We start from the raw sequence: 22,321 nt of genomic DNA, 5'->3' as shown, positions 1-22,321 counted from the left end.
TCTGTTTCATTCAGGATTTTTCTGAGGAGCCGGAAATGGTCCAGCCACAACAGTGGCTCGGCTCAGCAACATGACCGGGAGGACATTTTCATAGATCAGAGGTATATTCGGCACTCAAGAGAGACCCCTAGTGTCGCTTCTTTGACACAACGTCTCGTTCCCTCCATCAGGGAACTGAGGTTACATCCGTAACCTAGACGTTTGTTAACCATAAGGTTGCTGGTTAGATACTTGCGATGAGCAAGTCAATAACGTGCATCATTGTTACATTGAAGAAAGCAATTAACCCCAGGTTGTTCCAAGGGGATTGCTCCTGTAATCAGAGCAATCTAAGTCCCTTTAGATAAAAGTGTGGTAAATAACAGCTTACTTCCATTATGGTCTTAATTTTCCATTAGTTGTGGCAGCTCTCAATCATCCAAGTTACCGTAGAAGGTCTGGAAAACATTTCAATTCCTCCCTTGTACTGCTTTCTTGTCTCTCTCTCCATTTTCCTGTACAATAAAATATATAAACAGCACAAAACAAATTACACCAATAGTCGTTATGAAAACTGAACTTACTTGGTATCAAAAGAGCATCATACAAGCCTTCTTGCTCCTATTTCAATACCGTTTGTCCATTGCCTGCTGGCTCTGCTAAAAAAAGAACTGCCTGAAAACGAAACTGCTCAAAAATCACTGGAATGGCCCTATTATGCATTCTGTGAGCAGCAGCCCAGGAAGAGGCTGTCAGCAATGAAGAACAGCAGAGCCTAGCTGAAGGCATTACAGTAGTTTAACTGCAACCGTGCACCACATTTCTTGATAATTTATCATTTGTTGATATCTTGTAACATTTTAGATTTTTAGATACTTGTATCAAACTTGGCTTGGCAAGTCTTTTTTTATTATTAAGTTTTATAATCTTAATTTCTGTACCTTAATACATTTAAAAATGTTTGTATCATATATAATAGTGCAATCCACTCTAAATGTCTTAACATACACCTAACTAAATGTAATCTTGACTACATGGTTATACTGTTTGTGCATAAAAACATTATCAAAAATTACTTAATACTTAATAAATGCCATTATTCCTTAATAAATGCAAAAGAAATTACGAAATGGAGAAAAAAAAACTATCTGCAAGGGAAATATAACTACAATCTGGAAAGGCAACATTATATATCCACACAAATACCATCTCACTATTGGGAAGACGTATCTGTTCTTTTATTAATAAAGTCTGTATTAAGAGTTACTTGGTTTTATAACCTCAAAACATAAACAGTTAATATCTCATGTTTGTATCTAGGCGTAACATTGTGTTTCAAATTCTAAATAACTTATAACTTCTTGAGGAGAAAACTTCACCAGTAATCTAACTTAAAATTAAATAAACATCCAAAGAGAATACATAAAATTGTCAAGTAAAGAAACACCAACCTAGTTAAAAAAACTGTATGCTATAGTATGTAAATTAATAAAAACTCATGCACACTACATACATTATATTGCTAGCCATTCTATTAAACCAACGCTACAGAAATGGCAAAACTCTAAAAACGTAACTTATATGAACATATAAATGATATTCAGAGACAAAAAAAAAAACTTCTCAGGCACTGTATGACTTGACTATAGATAGGATGACTGGTTGGGGATAAAAAGTCTCTGGGCAGAGGAGCAAGATATGGGCAGAGGAGGTGAGATGGAGGCTATGGGGTATGCCGGGTAAGGCAGGGACCTACAGCCAAAGGACAGGAAGCCTGAGCCAGAAGGAGCAGGAGGAGAGAGATTCACCGGAGAGGCAGGGCAACTCACTGAGCAATCTGTAATGTATGAAAACACAAAGTGATTACAAATTGCAAAATGGCATGGATCATTGCTCTAATATACGGTAAAAGTATTATTTCAAGGTGTCATATCATAAAAATGTACTTGATCTATTGATATAAGAGTTTGATGTGCTATGCAAACATGCTGTATGTCTCAAAACTGAAAAATTCCTCCTTTGTTCTTTTTGGAACTTTACAATCAAAACATGAGGGGAAATATCTCCTTTTGCATTCCACAGAAAAATGAAAGCCATATGGGTTTGGACTGACATGAGAGTAAGTAATGATAGAATTTTACATTTTGTGTGAACTATTCTTTAAAGCACTAAAAATTTGAACATTTTAAAACATACATGAATAGGTCTAAATGTAAAACTCTTAAAATAAAACACTTGCATGATCTTTTCAAAATTATTTAATAATTCATTTGAATTATTTCCAAATAATAATATGATTTTGTGAAATTAATTAAAAACTCACTGTTTTCCCACTCTTTTCAAGGCACAATTATCCAGGACATTTCCAGGACATTTTATGTGCCCAACAAGCGTAATATTTAAGCAAAAATAAGTGCGTCCATTTAAATTGAGCTTTTATTTTGCCGTTTCTGTGTGTTTTTGATGGTAGTTTCACACCTCCAGATAAGCAGATCACTAGATGGCCCAGTGTTAATACTAATCCCTGTAAAGCTGTGATTTAAATACATAAATACATAGTCTGTATGTGCTGCACACTTCAGTTTCCTCTGCTCTCTATTATCTCACACACAAGAGTGCATGTGATGATCGTGTTTTCAGTGTATGCAGCCAGCTTCACACATTCATTGCTTGCATATTATAGAATTATTCATTTTAATTAACACACTTGGACACATTGCAATTTTAATAATTGTGCATTCAAACATTACATTTCATCCAAATATGTCATATTTCATCACATTCTGCGTGTTATAGCTAATGCCATTTTTATGACTAGATTCTGTGATTCAGTCTGTGATTTCAGCATACTACATGGAGTAACCGGGGTGTAAGCACACTCTGATCATGGAATTACTGAAAATGTATTCACATCCCGAGGTGTGAAGGCCAAATCACCAGGCTACCAAATCAGAGTGTGAATTTCTTTTAAAAAAACATCAGTGGTCTGACCATCATCACTATCTAAAGTTTATAATAGGGCTGCCCCCCTGACAGTCGGCCAAATTTTAGTCGATCAGAAGAGTCTTGGTCGACCATGTTTTGATTAGTCTGTTGGTCGCAGAAAAACCTTAACAGAAAAATTATGAACCACTGGTTGGACGTTATGTGGTACTATGGGGTAATTTTTCGCTAAGCAGAGTTAGCGTTAAGCCTAATAAAGCAAGACACCTTGATTTCTAACTTTGAACCTTATTTTTTATTTATTTTAACAAAAAATTCAAAAGAAACAGGAAAAAAATAAGTGCAATTAAAATGTGTGTAGTTGAACTTTTTGAAAGATAGTTTTACAACAGTTGACAACACCTCTCTGGCAAAGAACCTACTTCATCTGTGTATTCTTTACCAGCCGGGTATTTCGTTATCTGGGAAAATACATCATGTGTGTGTGAATAAATTTGTTTTGTTCCCTCCTTCACGATATATATGTAACGGGAGCCAGCTGGTAGATAGCTGTGCAGTGTGTAAACCTCACTCTCCTGACCTCAAGAGGTGCACTAGCGACTGACGCTAGAGTTTGTAGCCTTTAGCCTCCTTGTTAGAGCACCCTCCTCCCACACCAGAGACCTAGGTTCAAGTCCCGTACGGAGCGGGTAGAACAAGAGCGTCATATATATATATATATATATATATTGCAATATCCAACCCCCAGCTGAGGGACCGGTGTCAAAGAGGGAGCTTATTTTTAATTTTGAGATTGATTATGTTGTGACTTTGAGGGGTGCATTGATTATCAGACGTCTCATGGCAAACAAACTGATACGACGCTGCAATTCGAGTTGAATGGAATACTTCATGAATCACAGAAACAACAATACAGAGCATCGCGGCGAACATTTGGACACACACACACACACTTACACATCAGGCGCGTGTGGCAGTGTATAGCAGGCGAGTGTTTCAAACAGCTAGACAAAGCGAAGTTAAATGTAACACAATGCAGAATCTTCAAAACTGAACTTCAATTTAACAACCATATCAAAAACGGATGGTTCCCCTTCTGTCACTCACTCGACATTGTGTCGATTGTAGTGAAACAAGGGGTCTCTTCTGAGAGCCTCGCGTACCTCTGAACTTGAGAAAAGGCCAATGTCAAATTGGCAGACAGAATTTGCATGCCCCACACCCGGACATACGGGTATAAAGGGGAGTGGGCGAGCGACTATCAGACAGATTTTTTCTTCGGAGCAGAACGGTTGTGTGATCAGCAAGCTGTGTGTCACGACTGCTTCACCCACCTCTGCAAGAGAGCTTTTTGTTGAATCTGACGGTGCATTCCAGCGGCTTTCTCCTCTCTGCATGCTGTGCAGACTCCTAAAAGTGTTGATTTCTCTGAAAGAGTTTATTTTCCTCTAAAAGAGTTTGTTTATGGTAAAAGAGCAACATACACAAGCATGCGCTGAACGTCCTTTTCAGGACACGTCTTTATAAAGATGCCCTTCCGCCGCTGTGTAGTTCCTGGATGTGGCCGGTATCGCTCCAGATCTGACGGTCATAGACGCTGCCTCGTGTGCCTAGATAGCGATCACTTACTGCGAGGACATGACCATGGCAACGTTGCGGAGGCTTTCGTCCTCAAAACGAACGCCACTCCAGCCACCCCCGCGCCGCTCCTTCCCACGGGATTGAGGACAACCCGGCTGGCGATGGAGGTGATTTGGGGATGGCAGCAGGCTCTGTTTCGCTGGGCACAGCCCCACGAACCACCCGCCCCCTGGCACGCTCGTTTGCTTCCGTCTGAGCTCGGGATGACGGCCGCTCGCTTCACGGCCAGTTTGCCTCATCCCTGGAGCCAGGTCTGGATGACGACTTCGCCGCTGCTTCAGAGAGCATTCAGGTGTCTGACGCTGAAGACCTGACCGGACTCCCGTCCTTGGGCCAGCCCGCCCAGTCAGAATCTGACGCACAGATGGCCGACATGCTTTCCCAGCCCCGGCAGGCCAGCGCTCCTCTGTATATATCCCGCCCCCTGCCGGATGCGTGGAGCAAGGTAAGTGCTTTGAGTTTTTTCTCAGCACCCAAGCCTCAGGACACGCTTTTGCCTCCCGACGCACTATTACCTGCACCCCCCACCGTGAGGCCCCACCCGGTATGTCCAAAACGTTCGTCCCGTTAGTGCCTCTCGCACGGAGCTTAGATGCATGGCTTGCACTATCCAGCCCGTCGCGTTGGCTGGCCAGGACCATTCGACTCAGCTACGCGATTCAATTCGCCAGGCTCCCACCTCGTTTCAGCGGTATTGGCTCCACCCTGTTGCGCAGAGAGAACACCAGCACCTTAAGAGCAGAGATTGCCAATCTGTTACTCAAGGACGCGATAGAGCCTGTCCCTCCAGCTGAGATGAAGAAGGGTTTCTACAGCCCTTACTTCATCGTACCCAAAAAAGGTGGTGGGTTGCGGCCAATCTTAGACTTACGAGTTCTCAACCAGACTTTACAAAGACTCCCATTCAAAAAGCTCAAGCAGAGGCGAATTCTAACCTGCATTCGGCATCAAGACTGGTTTGCGGCGGTAGACCTGAAGGAAGCGTACATCCACGTCTCCATTCTGCCTCGACACCGACCCTTCTTATGGTTCGCGTTCGAAGACCAGGCATATCATTACAAGGTCCTCCCCTTTGGCCTGTCCCTGTCCCCTCGCGTCTTCACCAAGGTTGCAGAGGCAGCCCTTGCCCCGCTACGGGAAGTGGGCATCGGCATGCTCAACTAACTCGACGACTGGCTCATTCTAGCACTCTCGAGAGTTACTATGCGCCCACAGGACCAGGTGCTCATGCACCTCAGTCGTTTAGGGCTTCAGGTCAACTGGGAAAAAAGCAAACTCTCTAAGGTTCAGAGCATCTCTTTTCTCAGTTTGTAGTTAGACTCAGTCTCAATGTCAGCACGCCTCACCAACGAGCACGCACAGTCAGTGCTCACGTGCCTTGCTCGCTTCAACCCAGGCACAGCGGTTCCTCTCAAACAGTTCCAGAGGCTCCTGGGGCATATGACATCCTCGGCCGCGCAGCTCGGGTTGATGGAAGACCACTCCAGCACTAGCTTCAGACTCGAGTTCCAAGATGGGCATGGCGCCAGACGGACCTCTGTTTTCTGCAGACAGGAGTCCCCCTAAAGCAGGTGTCCAGACGTGTTGTGGTCACCACAGACACCTCTCAACTGGGTTGGGGCGCAGTGTGCTTCTGCCTCGAGTTGTTGGCTGTACTCCTTACCCTGCGGAGGTTTCTCCCACTGATTCGTGGCAAGCAAGTCTTGATCTGTTCTTACAGCACCGCCATGGTAGCGTATATAAATCACCAAGGTGGCGTGCGCTCCCGTCACATGTCACAACTCGCCCACCATCTACTCCTTTGGAGTCAGCCACGACTTAAGTCGCTGCTCGCCACTCACATCCCGGGCGACCACGACACGATGGCGGACGCGCTGTCGTGGCAGGTTGGGCTCAGTGGAGAGTGGAGGCTCCACCCCCAGGTGGTCCAGCTGATTTGGGACTGCTTCGGCAGGGCACAGATATATCTCTTTGCCTCCCAAGACAACTCCCACTGCCAGCTCTGATACTCCCTAACGGAAGCCCCCCTCGGCACAGACCTGCTGGCACACAGCTGGCCCCGGGGGCTGCGCAAGTACGCATTTCATCCAGTGAGCCTTCTTGCACTGGTGCTGTGCAGGGTCAGGGAGGAAGAGGAACAGGTCTCCTTGGTGGCTCCTTATTGGCCCACCCGGATCTGGTTCTCAGTTCTCACACTCCTCGTGACAGCACCTCCCTGGCAAATTCCAAATTCCGCTTGATTCAGTCTAGCTCAAAGTCCTCTCCTTGAAGACTGCCCTCCTTATCGCGCTTGCTTCCATCAAGAGGGTCGGGGACCTGCAAGCCCTCTCTGTCAGCGACACTTGCCTGGAGTTCGGTCCGACAGATGCTCACGTCATCCTAATGTGCTAATGGGCTATGTGCTCTAGGTTCCTACAACTCCCTTCAGGGACCAGATCGTGAACCTGCAAGCGCTGTCCCGGGAGGAGGCAGACCCAGCCTCTTCATTGCTGTGTCCGGTACGTGATTTGCGTATCTACATGGACCGCACGCAGGGCTTTAGATGCTCAGAGCAGCTCTTTGTCTGCTTTGGCAGACAACGGAAAGGGAACACCGTCTCCAAACAGAGGTTAGCTCATTGGGTTGTTGATGCTATCTCCCTAGCCTATCACACCCTGGCCGTGCCCCCCCTCCTCCTTGTGGGTTTGAGCACACTCTACGAGAAGTGTGGCATCCTTGTGGGCACTGGCCCATGGCACCTCCCTAGCAGACAGGGCTGGGCAACACCCAACACCTTTAGTAGGTTCTACAACCTCAGGGTTAAGTTGGTCTCATCCCATGTTTTGACTGGTCCTGATCCAAGCTGATCCAGTGCACCTTCTTTCCCAGGTGAGCCAACAAGCTCTCGCTTCCTGGATGCTCTTCCTCCCTAGCCCTCTGGCCACAGATTCGGCGGAGGAATTCGCCGCCAGACCCACCACGAGTCGAGTGCTCCGTGCTGAGCTTGGGCTCCACAGGCATAGTTCCCGCTTCAGGCAACTCCGTGACGTATTTTCTGAGGTGCGGTCCCCCCGCTGGCAGGACCCGCGTCTCCCTTGGGCAGTCCTCGCTGTCCCCCGGTCACCATGTCCGTAGCAACAGCTCCCTTGTCAGGCAGGATCTACCACCGCACCATGTCCACAAGTGGCTTGACAACCCCCGTGTGTATTAGCCACAAGTTACCTCCCCCCAGTCTGGGTAGGTCGTGGTCTCCACAGGGCCTTTTCCCCCTGAAAGAATAGGAACGGGAAAGGACACCTTCCCAGATGAATCTGTAGCGTTAAGATAGCCCCAGCCGCTTTAAACTCTATGACGAGAAACGTAGAGAGAGAAAAGAAGCAGCCGACCCAGCTGCTTCTAGCACACAACAGCCTGCTTGCACCTGGTTCAGCAGTCACGTAACATGGGTTAGTGCATGGCGTTTTGAAGTGGGACCCCTTGTGTCACTTCAATCGACACAACGTCGACTGAGTGACAGAAGGGGAACGTCATGGTTACTGTTGTAACCTCCGTTCCCCGATGGAAGGAACGAGATGTTGTGTTCCCCTTGCCACGTCACTATCCATACCACTGTAATGCGCCGTAACCTTATTTTCGGCTCCTCAGTGAAAACCTGTCTGACAGTCGCTCGCCCGCTCCCCTTTATACCCGTATGTTGGCCTTTTCTCAAGTTCAGAGGTACGCAAGGCTCTCAGAAGAGACCCCTTGAATCACTACAATCGATACGTCTCGTTCCTTCCATCGGGGAATGGAGGTTACAACAGTAACCATGACATTATGGCATCTCCTGTTATTTGAAAATAGATGGTTCAGACAGTCACAAACAAAAATTGGTGCGCACTTACTAAGATTACTATGGTAACCTGAAGGAAGAACAGACAGATGCGCGTTCTTTCGCATACTCGACGAGTACTCAAGTAGAAAAAAAGACCAAAATGCCCATCCCTACTATAAATTAACAAAATGTTCAGTCTCTTTGCTGGTTTTTCCAACATATTCAGAATAATTTACGTGTTTGTCGGTGTAACTGCGAGCTCGCTTCGTGCATGTGCTTGTAAAATGTATATTTTAAAGGCTCATTATTATGGTTTAGTACTTCTCTGTAATGTAAAACAGTGTTAGCAATGCTACTTATAACATACTTTCTCAGCCCTAGAACTCAAACCATTTTCTGATGCCCCCCAAAATACATATATTTAAGTTATTAAATTAATATCATAAATGTGGACTAGTCAACTAATGGCTTAAATTAACACCTACTAGCTGACTAAGAAAATCTTTGGTTGGGGTAGCCCTAGTTAATAACTCATATAACTCACTTATAATGTTTTTGTTTTTAACACAACAGTAATGTTGGAATGAAATAAATCTTATTTTTACCTATATCAAAACTTAAACTATTTCATCAGATCAAAGCAGAGATGACAGCAGATGACAAAGTATTTGACAGGATATTCATTCATGACAGTTAAGCGTAGATGTTGTTTCACAATGTGCAGCTGCCAGCAGGGACAACACAGTACGACTTTGTGTATTTTACTCCTATTCAGTGTCCCGATTATTTCCATGTTTTTATAAATGTAACAATAACCTTGTTAGCAACACAGTCAAAAAGATCTATTAAACTAAAATATTTTCCAGGACAGATAATTATTTTCCAGGACATTTAAGTATTTTTGTTTTTACATTTTCCATGATTTTTTCAGACGGTCACTAAAAAAACTGGTGGGCACTTACCAAGATTACTACATTAACCTGAAGGAAGAACAGACAGATGCGCGTTGTGCACATTCTTTCAGAATTGGGCAGCAAATCTTCACATAATGAAAGAATATGATGCATTATATTTTGATTATGCAATCTTTTGTTCATTTTGTAACATACTATTTTATAACAGCCTATAATACTGAATAGACTCCTATTCAGAGTCCCGATCATTTCCATGTTTTTATGAATGTAACAAAAACCTTGTTAGCAACACAGTCAAAAATATCTATTAAACTAAAATATTTTCCAGGACAAATAATTATTTTCCAGGACATTTATGTATTTTTTGGATGATTTTTCCATGACTGGAAAACTGCATTGCAAAATTCTATGTTTTCCATGACGCGTGGGAACCCTGTCTACGTGCACAGTATGCGTGACGCAACATTTGTCATCAGCACAGTCCTCGTTTCTGCACATCGTTGCAGCATGCGCCTGCCACTGACTGTAGTAAAAGCACTCATTGTGTGCGCACATTGAACAAATTCCTATTCGCTTTGGGTCCGAAGAGTATACTTTGAAAGATAAAGCAGTCTACCAAGCACAATGCGATCCAGAACACACAAAAACAAAGTACCCAAGACTTTAGGGGTTCAGCTGACAGTAAAAGCTTGGAAACCTTTGTTTTAAAGGATCAGCTTTAACTGTACAGAACTCAACAGCAACTTGTTAGCATTGTACAGCAGCAGCAAAAACAAAAAGGCCAGTTCAAGGGTCAGAGAGAGGGAGGAAAATGGTAATGGAAAAACTAAATTGTGAATGATTTTGCTAAAAACCTTCACTTATCAGTGAACCTTGGGGTGATAAAACTGATAGAATTTATACAAATGAATGTGATGACCCATTTAAGGACTGTATTTGAAACTAACCCAGGTTCCAGAGTGCATTCTGAGCAGCAAGCTCCTTGGCATCCTCCAGTATAGTGCAGACTTTATCAGGCATGTAGCTGCTTCTGGTGCTGCCGATGACTACTTTATAGATGAGCAGTGTTTTTCCCTCTTGTCCTAATAGGGAGTAGAGGTGATACTCTGGCGGAGACCAGTCATTTTTGTGGCAGTAGTAATCCAGCAATGATACAGCTGAGCACAGCTGGCTGGGCTTCAGGGAGCTCAAGCTCACTGGGATCAAAGTGGACCCTGGTAGGAATGGATAGACACAGCGATCTGAATCCACTGCATAAGGGCTGCCTAAGAGAGGTGGCAGGCTGAGGTGCTGTGCAGCTATCCCATCACCTATTGCTCCACTTCTCAACCCAATGGCCACGTCATCTTTACTGTGGTACAGGAGGTTGGAATCAGCACAGTTTCCACCTGATGCAGTTCCATTGTAGCTACTCCGTGGTCCAGATCGTCTGCTCGTGTCTTTGCTGACAGGCTTGGCAAGAGTCACCTCAATGGGTGAACCATCAATAACTTTCCCATTCATGGATTCAAGCGCAGTTAAGGCATCCTCTCTGTTATAGAAATGAATGAAGGCATAGTCTGTCAGCTTCTTTACACGTTCCACAGAGCCAGGCTTCAGGCACGAGAACTCAGAGCGAAGTGTCTCCTCTGTGGTGCTAAGCATGAGGTTACGCACATAGAGGACCCGCACTCGCAACATGGTTTCCTCATCTAACTCCTTTTCTGGTTCTGCCCAGTCAACCTGGATGGTGTGACCCCACAACTGAAACGTTCCTGGAACATATAGAACAGTAAGTTATATGTTCTATGTAAACAGTGCTTTACATATAGTTACACATCCCTTACTTTTTTCAGCTGTTCATATGTTGAAAGATCAGTTATAAATACGTGCATACAAAGTAAGTAAACAATTCTGTCACACCAGTCTCAACGGCAATAAATAAAAAAACTAACAACTAAACCGACTAAATTAACTTTTTGGCTCACCGGCCACTGTGGCTAGTAGTTTTTCAATATCACTAGCTTCATAGCATTTTCACAAGACAAAATCTCCCACACCACAAAAAGTGATAAAAGTAAATGGAGACTGTAACTGCATGCATTAGTTTGGACATTTTATTGAAACAAGAACGATGTGAGTACAGCAGGAGACAGGCCTAATGGTTTAAGTAACCTATAAAATATCCAAAGGCAAACGCCAGTTATAACAGGAGTAAGATATAACATGAGGATTCAATTATTTTTCCATAGTTCATGAAAGTTTAAACCCCTTCAAACTGTACTTGCCTTTGAAAGTTTACCATTGTTCTACCATTGTTTCACAGTGGCATTTGCAATGACAAGGCCAATATGTAAGACCATGGGTGGCCTCACATAACTGTGGTTATGTTAATGTTGAGTATTTACTAAAAAAATAAAAAGGAAAAAACTAAACTAATACACTAAACACATTTAGAAACCGTTTACTACAACTCTCACAGTTGTAATAATATTAAAGTCTAATAGATTACCCCTAATATATTTAATAATAATCACAGCAAGTTACCAGTTAGTGTTAGTGGTATTGCATTAAAACACACACACACACACACACACACATACATACATATATATATATATATATATATATATATATATATATATATATATATATATATACAGTTGAAGTCAGAAGTTAACATACACTTAGGCTGTCATAAAAACTCATTTTTAAACTACTCCACAGTTATCAAATTAGAAAAATATAGTTTTGGCAAGTCATTTAGGATATCTACATTGGCAAGAGTAATTTTTCCAACAATTGTTTATAGACAGATATTTTCACTTTTAATTTACTATATCATAAATCTAGTTGGTCAGAACTTTGCACACACTAAGTTAACTGTGCTTTTAAGCAGCTTGGAAAATTCCATAAAATTATGTCAATCCTTTAGGCAAATAGCCAATTCATTTCTGATAGGCTAATTGGCTAACTGGAGTCATTTGGAGGTGTACCTGTGGATATATTTTAAGGCCTACCTTCAAAATCAGTGCCTCTTTGCTTGACATCATGGGAAAATCAAAAGAAATCAGCCAAGACTTCAGAAAAAAAAAAAAAACTGTGGACCTCAACAAGTCTGGATCATCTTTGGGAGCAATTACCAAATGCCTGAAGGTACCACATTCATCTGTACAAACAATAGTACACAAGTATAAAAACCATGGGACCACGCAGCCATCAAACCGCTCAGGAAGGAGACACATTCTCTAGTCTCCTAGAGATGAGCTATAATTTGGTGAGAAAAATGCAAATCAATCCTTGTGAAGATGCTGGAGGAAACAGGTAGACAAGTATCTATATACACAGTAAAACGAGTCCTATATCGACATAACCTGAAAGGCAGCTCAGCAAGGAAGAATCCACTGCTCCGAACCACCATAAAAAGCCTGACTACAGTTTGCAAGTGCACATGGGGACAAAGATCTTACTTTTGGAGAAATGTCCTCTGGTCTGATAAAAAAATATTTAAATGTTTGGCCATAATGTCCATCGTTATGTTTGGAGGAAAAAAGGGTGAGGATCGCAAGCCGAAGAACACCATCCCAACCATGAAGCATAATGGGGGCAGCATCATTTTGTGGGGGTGCTTTGCTGCAAGAGCGACTTGTTCACTTCACAAAATAGATGGCATCATGAGGAAGGAAAATTATGTGGTTAAGCAACATCTTATGATATCAGCCAGAAAGTTAAAACTCGGTCGCAAATGGGTCTTCCAAATGGGCAATGACCTCAAGCATGCTTCCAAAGTTGTGGAAAAATGTCTTAAGGACAGCAAAGTCAATGTATTGGAGTTGCCATCACAAAACCCTGACCTCAATCCGATATCACATTTGTGGGCAGAACTGAAAAAGCGTGCCCAAGCAAGGAGGCCTACAAACCTGACTCCAGTTCTGTCTGGAAGAATGGGTCAAAATTCCAGCAAGCTTGTGGAAGGCAACCCAAAACGTTTGACCCAAGTTAATCAATATAAAGGGAATGCTACCAAATACTAACAAAGTGTATGTAAACTTCTTACCCACTGGGAATGTGATTGTCACGAACCCTCTCCTCTGCCCCATCCCCGCTTCCTCGAGCGCTCACGCTTGCCACTCCGCGAGCGTGCTCACTTCCCGCTCCCTCGCTCCGCCCCCTTGAGCTCGTACGCTCTTTTTTCCTCCCTCGAGCACTCACGCTCTTTATGCAATTATGAGCTCTCGCTCGTAACTCTCTCCCCCCTCTGACTCATGTTCGCATGCACGCTCCGGTGGCCAGAACATTATGACCACCGGCACTTTCTCAATCACCCCTACATTATGACCACCTGCACTCACGCGCTTCTTGTCCCCACACATTAGTTACACCTGCACTCGTCTCGTCACCTGTCATTGTCTACACCTGCACTCGCCCCTATAAATACACTATCCCTCCGTTTGAATCCCTTTGGTTATTGTATGTATTTAGTTCCCCGTATCGTTGCCCTGCTAGTCTCGTCTAGTTTTGACCTCCCTACTGTTTTACCTCTTAGCTTGCCAACTTGTTCCCCTGTCTCCGTTCCCACTTGTCCCTAGTTGTTAACTGTTTTCCCGTCCTCGACCCTCTTGTTATTGTTATATTGATTCCCCGGCTTTTGACCTCACGCTTCCCTCGACTACTCTTCACTGGATTTGCCCTTTTTGTACATTGCACGCTTTTGTGTTTAATAAAGCAGTTTTTCCTCCGACATTGTGACTGTCTCGTCTTGTGTGTGTGTGTGTGCGGGTTACAGAATAACCAACCTCACCGAAGACAGTCACAATGCGTCGCGCTGAGGATTCGCGCGGCTCACTAGAGCGGAGGAACACGTCACATTCAGCGCGAGGAGCTACGGTGTGGAAGCATGATCGCGCGCTCACAGCCCAGGGCCAGCAGGTACGTGAATTTTAATGAGGTGGCTCTGAAGACCATTTTTCAATGTGGCCTGAATGAGCCAACCTCATCATTAATGCCTGGTGGTCGCTGCCCCCTTAACCTGGCTCAGTTTATTGACCTCGCCCTACTGTACTCTGGTTCCTCGTTCACTGTGGGGGAGGCAGACACTGAACCAGCGCTCCACACCAAGACCCCCGTCTCGAAGCCTACCACGGCCCCCGTCTCGAAGCCTACCACGGCCCCAGTCCCGAGGCCTGTCACGGCCCCAGTCCCGAGGCCTGTCATGGCCCCAGTCCCTAAACCTGACACGGCCCCTGTCCCGAGGCCTGTCACGGCCCCAGCCTCGAAGCCTGGCACGGCCAACGAGCCGGCGCCCATGCCCGCCATGGCCAACGAGCCGGCGCCCATGCCCGCCACGGCCAACGAGCCGGCGCCCATGCCCGCCACGGCCAACGAGCCGGTGCCCATGCCCGCCACGGCCAACGAGCCGGCGCCCCTGCCTGCCACGGCCGGTGAGCCAGCGCCCATGTCTGCCACGGTCAGCGAGCCAGCGCCTGTAGCCTCGACCCCCCCTGAGCCAGCGCCTGTAGCCTCGACCGTCCCCATGGCCACGTCCCCTGTTGGCCGAAGACATAAGAGAAGGAAGAGGGCCCCTTCTCCCCAGTCTCGTCTGGTGCTCAAGACCTCTGCTCCGCCCTCAGAGTCTTCCACGGCTCTGCAGACCTCTGCTCCGCCCTCAGAGTCTTCCACGGCTCTGCAGACCTCTGCTCCGCCCTCAGAGTCTCCCACGGCTCTGCCGGGTTCTGCTCCGCCCTCAGAGTCTCCCACGGCTCTGCCGGGTTCTGCTCCGCCCTCAGAGTCTCCCACGGCTCTGCCGGGTTCTGCTCCGCCCTCAGAGTCTCCCACGGCTCTGCCGGGTTCTGCTCCGCCCTTAGAGTCTCCCACGGCTCTGCCGGGTTCTGCTCCGCCCTCAGAGTCTCCCACGGCTCTGCCGGGTTCTGCTCGCCCCTCTGAGCCCTCCCGGGCTCCGCCTCACGAGTCTCCAAGGGCCCCTCACGAGCCTCCTAGGGCTCCTTCTCACAAGCCTCCCAGAGCTCTACCCCTCAAGTCCCTCAGGGCTCCACCCCTCAAGCCTCTCACGGCTTCGCCTCTCGAGTCTCTCAGGGCTCCATCCCTCGAGTCTTTCATGGCTCCACCCCTCAAGCCTCTCACGGCTTCGCCTCTCGAGTCTCTCAAGGCTCCATCCCTCGAGTCTTTCATGGCTCCACCCCTCAAGCCTCTCACGGCTTCGCCTCTCGAGTCTCTCAAGGCTCCATCCCTCGAGTCTTTCATGGCTCCACCCCTCAAGCCTCTCACGGCTTCGCCTCTCGAGTCTCTCAGGGCTCCATCCCTCGAGTCTTTCATGGCTCCACCCCTCAAGCCTCTCACGGCTTCGCCTCTCGAGTCTCTCAGGGCTCCATCCCTCAAGCCTCTCACGGCTTCGCCTCTCGAGTCTCTCAGGGCTCCATCCCTCGAGTCTTTCATGGCTCCACCCCTCAAGCCTCTCACGGCTTGGCCTCTCGAGTCTTTCAGGGCTCCATCCCTCGAGTCTTTCATGGCTCCACCCCTCAAGCCTCTCACGGCTTCGCCTCTCGAGTCTCTCAGGGCTCCTCCGCCTCTCAGGGCGTCCCCTCTCGAGTCTTTCATGGCTCCACCCCTCAAGCCTCTCACGGCTTCGCCTCGCGAGTCTCTCAGGGCTCCTCCGCCTCTCAGGGCTCCGCCCCTCGAGTCTCTCAGGGCTCCTCCCCCTCTCAAGCCTCTCAGGGCTTTGTCTCTCGAGTCTTTCAAGGCTCCCCCCCTCAAGCCTCTCGAGCCTCCCAGGGCTCGGCCACTAGAGGCTCCTATGGCTCTGCCTCCCGAGCCTCCTACGGCTCCCCCTCCAGAGCCTCCTACGGCTCCACCTCCCGAGCCTCCCAGGGCTCGGCCACTAGAGGCTCCTATGGCTCTGCCTCCCGAGCCTCCTACGGCTCCCCCTCCAGAGCCTCCTACGGCTCCACCTCCCGAGCCTCTCATGGCTCTGCTCCCAAAGACTCCAGAGCTTCCTAGGGCTCCGCCTCTTAAGCCTTCCACGGCTCCACCACCCGAGCCTCCTACAACTCTGCTCCCTAAGACTCCAGAGCCTTCTAGAGATTCGCCTCTCGAGCCTCCTACGGCTCCGCCTCTCGAGCCTTCCACGGCTCCACCACCCGAGCCTCCTACGGCTCTGCTCCCTAAGACTCCAGAGCCTTCTAGAGATTCGCCTCTGGAGCCTCCTGCGGCTCCGCCTCTAAAGCCTCCCTTGGCTCCACCTCCAGAGCCTTCCAGGGCTTCACCTCTGGAGCCTCCTACGGCGCCACCTCCCCCGGCTCTGCCTCCAGAGCCTACCAGGGCTTCACTCCTGGAGCCTTCTACAGCGCCACCTCCCACGGCGTCACCTCCCTCGGCTCTGCCTCCAGAGCCTTCCAGGGCTTCACCTCTGGAGCCTCCTACGGCGCCACCTCCATGGGCTCCACTTCCTGAGCCTTCCAGGCCTTCAGCCCCTAAAGCCTCCTTCGGCTCCACCTCCAGAGCCCACCAGGGCCTCGCCCCTGGGGCCTCCTGCGACTCCACCTCCCTCGGCTCCGTCTCCTGAGCCTTCCTCGGCTCTGCCTCCGGAGCCCCCCGAGCCTCCCTCGGCGCCGCCTCTTCTGTCTCTCAATTCCCCACCTGCCGAGTCTCTCACGGCTCCGCCTTCCAAGGCTCAGTCTCCCAAGTCCTCCACGACTCCGCCTTTCACGGCTCCGCCCCCTGAAACCTCTCCTCACTGGGTCTTGCCTGCTCCCCTTGTTACCGTTCCTCTACCTGTCCTGTGGCCTCTTCCCTGGCCTCCGGACCCTATTCCTGTCCGGTGGTCACCTTCCAGACCCCCGGACCCAGTCCCTGTCCTCCAGTCGCCTTCCAGACCTCCTGACCCAGTCTCTGCCCTATGGCTGCCCCCTAGACCTCCCGACAACCCGCCTGTCCACTATGTTCCCCTTGACCTTGCCTTGAACTGCCCATTGACCCCCATGGACTGTTTCATCTCCCTTTTGTGCCTTCTGCCCCCGCGAGCTCACACGCTCGTTCTGCTCCCCGCGAGCTCACGCTCGTTCTGTCCCCTCGAGCTCTCACGCTCGTTCTGTCCCCACGAGCTCTCACGCTCGTTCTGTCCCCACGAGCTCACACGCTCGTTCTGTTCCCTCGCGCTCCTCGCAGCCGAGCGGCCGTCAGGAGCCGTCCTATTCAGAGGGGAGTACTGTCACGAACCCCTCTCCTCTGCCCCATCCCCGCTTCCTCGAGCGCTCACGCTTGCCACTCCGCGAGCGTGCTCACTTCCCGCTCCTCGCTCCGCCCCTTGAGCTCGTACGCTCTTTTTTCCTCCCTCGAGCACTCACGCTCTTTATGCAATTACGAGCTCTCGCTCGTAACTCTCTCCCCCCTCTGACTCATGTTCGCATGCACGCTCCGGTGGCCAGAACATTATGACCACCGGCACTTTCTCAATCACCCCTACATTATGACCACCTGCACTCACGCGCTTCTTGTCCCCACACATTAGTTACACCTGCACTCGTCTCGTCACCTGTCATTGTCTACACCTGCACTCGCCCCTATAAATACACTATCCCTCCGTTTGAATCCCTTTGTTTATTGTATGTATTTAGTTCCCCGTATCGTTGCCCTGCTAGTCTCGTCTAGTTTTGACCTCCCTACTGTTTTACCTCTTAGCTTGCCAACTTGTTCCCCTGTCTCCGTTCCCACTTGTCCCTAGTTGTTAACTGTTTTCCCGTCCTCGACCCTCTTGTTATTGTTATATTGATTCCCCGGCTTTTGACCTCACGCTTCCCTCGACTACTCTTCACTGGATTTGCCCTTTTTGTACATTGCACGCTTTTGTGTTTAATAAAGCAGTTTTTCCTCCGACATTGTGACTGTCTCGTCTTGTGTGTGTGTGTGCGGGTTACAGTGATGAAAGAATCACAATGCATTAATCAATAATATCTATACACATATATGAGTCCCATTGTCCCCTAAAGAGGGCATCAAAGAAAAATCATTGTAAAATAAAATCATATCATATATATATATATATATAGAAAAATAAATTTTATATATATATATATATATATATATATATATATACACTCACCTCAAGGATTATTAGGAACACCATACTAATACTGTGTTTGACCCCCTTTCGCCTTCAGAACTGCCTTAATTCTACGTGGCATTGATTCAACAAGGTGCTGAAGGCATTCTTTAGAAATGTTGGCCCATATTGATAGGACAGCATCTTGCAGTTGATGGAGATTTGTGGGACGCACATCCAGGGCACGAAGCTCCCGTTCCACCACATCCCAAAGATGCTCTATTGGGTTGAGATCTGGTGACTGTGGGGGCCATTTTAGTACAGTGAACTCATTGTCATGTTCAAGAAACCAATTTGAAATGATTCAAGCTTTGTGACATGGTGCATTATCCTGCTGGAAGTAGCCATCAGAGGATGGGTACATGGTGGCCATAAAGGGATGGACATGGTCAGAAACAATGCTCAGGTAGGCCGTGGCATTTAAACGATGCCCAATTGGCACTAAGGGGCCTAAAGTGTGCCAAGAAAACATCCCCCACATCATTAAACCACCACCATGTGGATCCATGTTCTCATTCTGTTTTTGCCAAATTCTGACTCTACCATCTGAATGTCTCAACAGAAATCAAAACTCATCAGACCAGGCAACATTTTTCCAGTCTTCAACTGTCCAATTTTGGTGAGCTCTTGCAAATTGTAGCCTCTTTTTCCTATTTGTAGTGGAGATGAGTGGTACCCGAAGGGGTCTTCTGCTGTTGTAGCCCATCCGCCTCAAGGTTGTGTGTGTTGTGGCTTCACAAATGCTTTGCTGCATACCTCGGTTGTAACGAGTGGTTATTTCAGGCAAAGTTGCTCTTCTATCAGCTTGAATCAGTCGGCCCATTCTCCTCTGACCTCTAGCATCAACAAGGCATTTTCGCCCGCAGGACTGCCGCATACTGGATGTTTTTCCCTTTTCACACCATTCTATGTAAACCCTAGAAATGGTTGTGCGTGAAAATCCCAGTAACTGAGCAGATTGTGAAATACTCAGACCGGCCCGTCTGGTACCAACAACCATGCCACGCTCAAAATTGCTTAAATCACCTTTCTTTCCCATTCTGACATTCAGTTTGGAGTTCAGGAGATTGTCTTGACCAGGACCACACCCCTAAATGCATTGAAGCAACTGTCATGTGATTGGTTGATTAGATAATTGCATTAATGAGAAATTGAACAGGTGTTCCTAATAATCCTTTAGGTGAGTGTATGTATATATATATATATATATATATATATATATATATATATATATATATATTTTATTTATTTTTCACAAAAGTGTTCTTTGATGTCCTCTGTATGGGACATTGGTACTCAGCACGTTTATATATATTATTGATCAATGCATTGTGATTCTTTCAAAATAGATTCTGAATCAATCCATCATTCTAATTTTATATTTATTTAAAAAGAAAAATCTGTTTATTATAACAGGTATAAAAGGTAATTCATTATGTTACATGGTCTAACAGTAATAGGTACAAATATTTTAAAAAGGAGATGACAGAGTTTATGTACTGTATATCTCCATCATGCTTTGTACCTGGTATGAGTTTCCTGCGAGCCATGGCAGCTGCCTTGTGAGATTCATACTCAACAAAAGCAAAGCCACGGTTCCTCGTCCTGTCCAATGCACTGGGGTACACAATTACATCCACCACACCTTCAGTCACCTGGATTTAACATTTCAGTAAAGAAGACCTGCCATTAGATCATAACAGACTGCCACATTATTTTGTAATTTATTTACTTATTTCAGTAGTCAATTTCAAAACCATTGAATACTTTATGTTGAACAAGATGCAAAAGATGCTTTTACAACCTTTTATCCACCAAGTGGAGCTAGAGAATCAGTCATACAACTAAAATCACAGACCTTGTGCAATTTATTAGGACAGTTCTATCATAATGTGTGCAATCTTGTAATATACTGGCCTTCATCATCTCTTCTTGGATCTCCTCCTTTTTCTTGTCTTTGGGAATGGAGCCGATAAAAAGGCGGCAGTTGTCTAGACTCACACACACTCCTATGAACTTTCCTGGGCGGATTTCATAGTTGTCAAGGAGCTGGATGGCTCGCTGGGCTGCTTCGCGGGTGGTGTACATGACGAAGGCATAACCGCGGTTCTCCCCACTGAACTCCATCATCAGACGAAACTCGTAGATGAGACCAGCCCGCTCAAAGACAGGCACCAGCTCATCTTCATACATGTCTCTTGGGATCTTACCCACAAACACCTCACAACCCCGTGGAGGAGGGGTGCCCTCCCAACCTGAGATTATTAACATTATTGCATTATCATGAGCAGCATTGGACTTATCTGATGCAACTAAAATGATCAGGCTTAAAAAGTTTTTATGATAGCTTTTCAGTTTTAATAATATTAGTATTATTTTACACCAGCTCTTTAGGGAAAAGGATGCAAAAGAATGGTGGATGGCACATGTTATGTATATGATGATGATGAAATGAAATACAAATTATTTAATGGGGAGTGGTGCAATCTAAACTTTTACACTACTTATAAATATTTATAAACCAATCTAATTGTAAAATCATCAAATATTTTACTTTCTTATAGTCTAGGACGTCTGTGGAAAAGTAAAGTTGTTTTAAAGGTGGAATGTACACTGACATAAAGTTTATGGTGAATTCAGATTTCATGTTTACTTTAATGTACTTATGGTAATATGTGATGTAATGTGGCTTTCTCATAAATGTGCATTAAGACTTTTAAGACCTTAACTATTACCTGGAGGTGGACCACCAAATTTTCTCTGTCCATTTTCCTGAACCATGCTGTAGCCTGTCCTGTCCATCAGGGCCAAAAGAGCAGCTTCTTTTGAGCTGTCTATCTTACTGTTTTCAGAGGGTTGACTGGTACTGCCTTCATCCATGATCACTTTAAAAACTCTACCAAAGAAAACCTTGTCTCAGTTTATGCATCACTTGTCTCAGTCTATTATATGTATTTTAGTTGAAGGGATAGTTCACAGTTTATTTGCTCACCCTCCTATTTTTCCACACCAGTGTATATTTAGTTCTAAGTGGAACTCAAAAGGCAGAATGTTTGGAACTGTCAGCCTCAAGTCACCATTCACTTTTGGATTTATTTTCACTCAAAAAATAAAAGTGAATGGTTACTCCTTTTGTGTTCCAATGAAGAAAGAATGTCCTATGGGTTTGGAATAACATAACAGAATTTTCATTTTTGGGTGAACTTTCCCCACCGCATGTCAGCTGAGGCCTGTACAATAATACTTAAAATGATAGACCTGCAGAAGCCTACTAAGAGAGAAGCTTTACAATGCCATTACAAACCCTTTGAAAAAGCACTGAGTTGCCCATCGTGCAGACGTCAACTACATTGTATACAAATTATATTTCTGTGGCGCGTGCGTGAATGAAGCTTCCCTCAGCTAGCAAAAACAATTAGCATCAAGAAATGTTATTTATTAGTAATTAACAGTGTACAGTCCTATATAACTTACATGTATCCTTGAAAACGACAATGCAACTTTTTAAAGCCCCAAAATGGGTTAATTAATATTATATAAAAATTCGATAGATCTGAAATCCGTTTTTGAGGTAAAAAGTTCGTTAGTTTCATCGCTACAGGACAGCCAGACATTTTAGTCGACCGGAACAGGTGTTTGGAGTCGAATAGATATTATATAATACAATATTTACGACAAAGTAAATAATCTACTCAATAGTAAATTCTCTTAATACAAATTATGTGTTTTTCACGTCTGTCAGCTTTTCGTAAAAAAAAATTACCTTCACTTTTGGTATGAAAATTGTGTCGATGTAACCGTGATCTGCTCTTTTTCCCTTTCAATAAATTAGATAAAGGTAAGATATGCGTCCAACTTTCTGTGACACACTCGATGATCGATGGCTTGATCCTGTTGACTGACGATTATCTGACGGTCGAGCATCAACCAATGAGCTGTCAGAACGAACGAACCTGA

At 46.1% G+C, this 22,321-nt stretch overlaps 1 protein-coding gene across 1 annotated transcript; it reads right to left on the bottom strand.

Annotated features, from left to right (window-relative positions):
- Positions 1-1,535: 1,535 nt before the first annotated feature.
- Positions 1,536-21,244, bottom strand: LOC127652144 (probable RNA-binding protein 46). Its single transcript, XM_052138206.1, has 5 exons — positions 21,100-21,244; positions 20,282-20,619; positions 19,890-20,019; positions 10,218-11,024; positions 1,536-1,816 (listed from the first exon to the last, which is right to left on the bottom strand). The coding sequence occupies exons 1-5, from the start codon at positions 21,242-21,244 to the stop codon at positions 1,623-1,625; spliced, it is 1,614 nt and encodes a 537-aa protein (XP_051994166.1). The 3' UTR covers positions 1,536-1,622.
- Between the last annotated feature and the right edge of the window lie 1,077 nt (positions 21,245-22,321).

This window comes from Xyrauchen texanus, chromosome 11, assembly GCF_025860055.1.
Source record: "Xyrauchen texanus isolate HMW12.3.18 chromosome 11, RBS_HiC_50CHRs, whole genome shotgun sequence".
Lineage (NCBI taxonomy): Eukaryota > Metazoa > Chordata > Actinopteri > Cypriniformes > Catostomidae > Xyrauchen > Xyrauchen texanus.
The sequence above is the reverse complement of the archived record's forward strand: the minus strand, read 5'-3'. Positions and strand labels throughout refer to the sequence as shown.

Coding starts and splice junctions, on each gene's coding strand:
- LOC127652144 (XM_052138206.1), bottom strand. CDS start 21,244: ATGGATGAAGGCAGTACCAGTCAACCCTCTGAAAACAGTAAGATAGAC. Junction 20,620..21,099: donor ATTTGGTGGTCCACCTCCAG/GTAATAGTTAAG, acceptor TAATAATCTCAG/GTTGGGAGGGCACCCCTCCT. Junction 1,817..10,217: donor GAATGCACTCTGGAACCTGG/GTTAGTTTCAAA, acceptor CATACATTACAG/ATTGCTCAGTGAGTTGCCCT.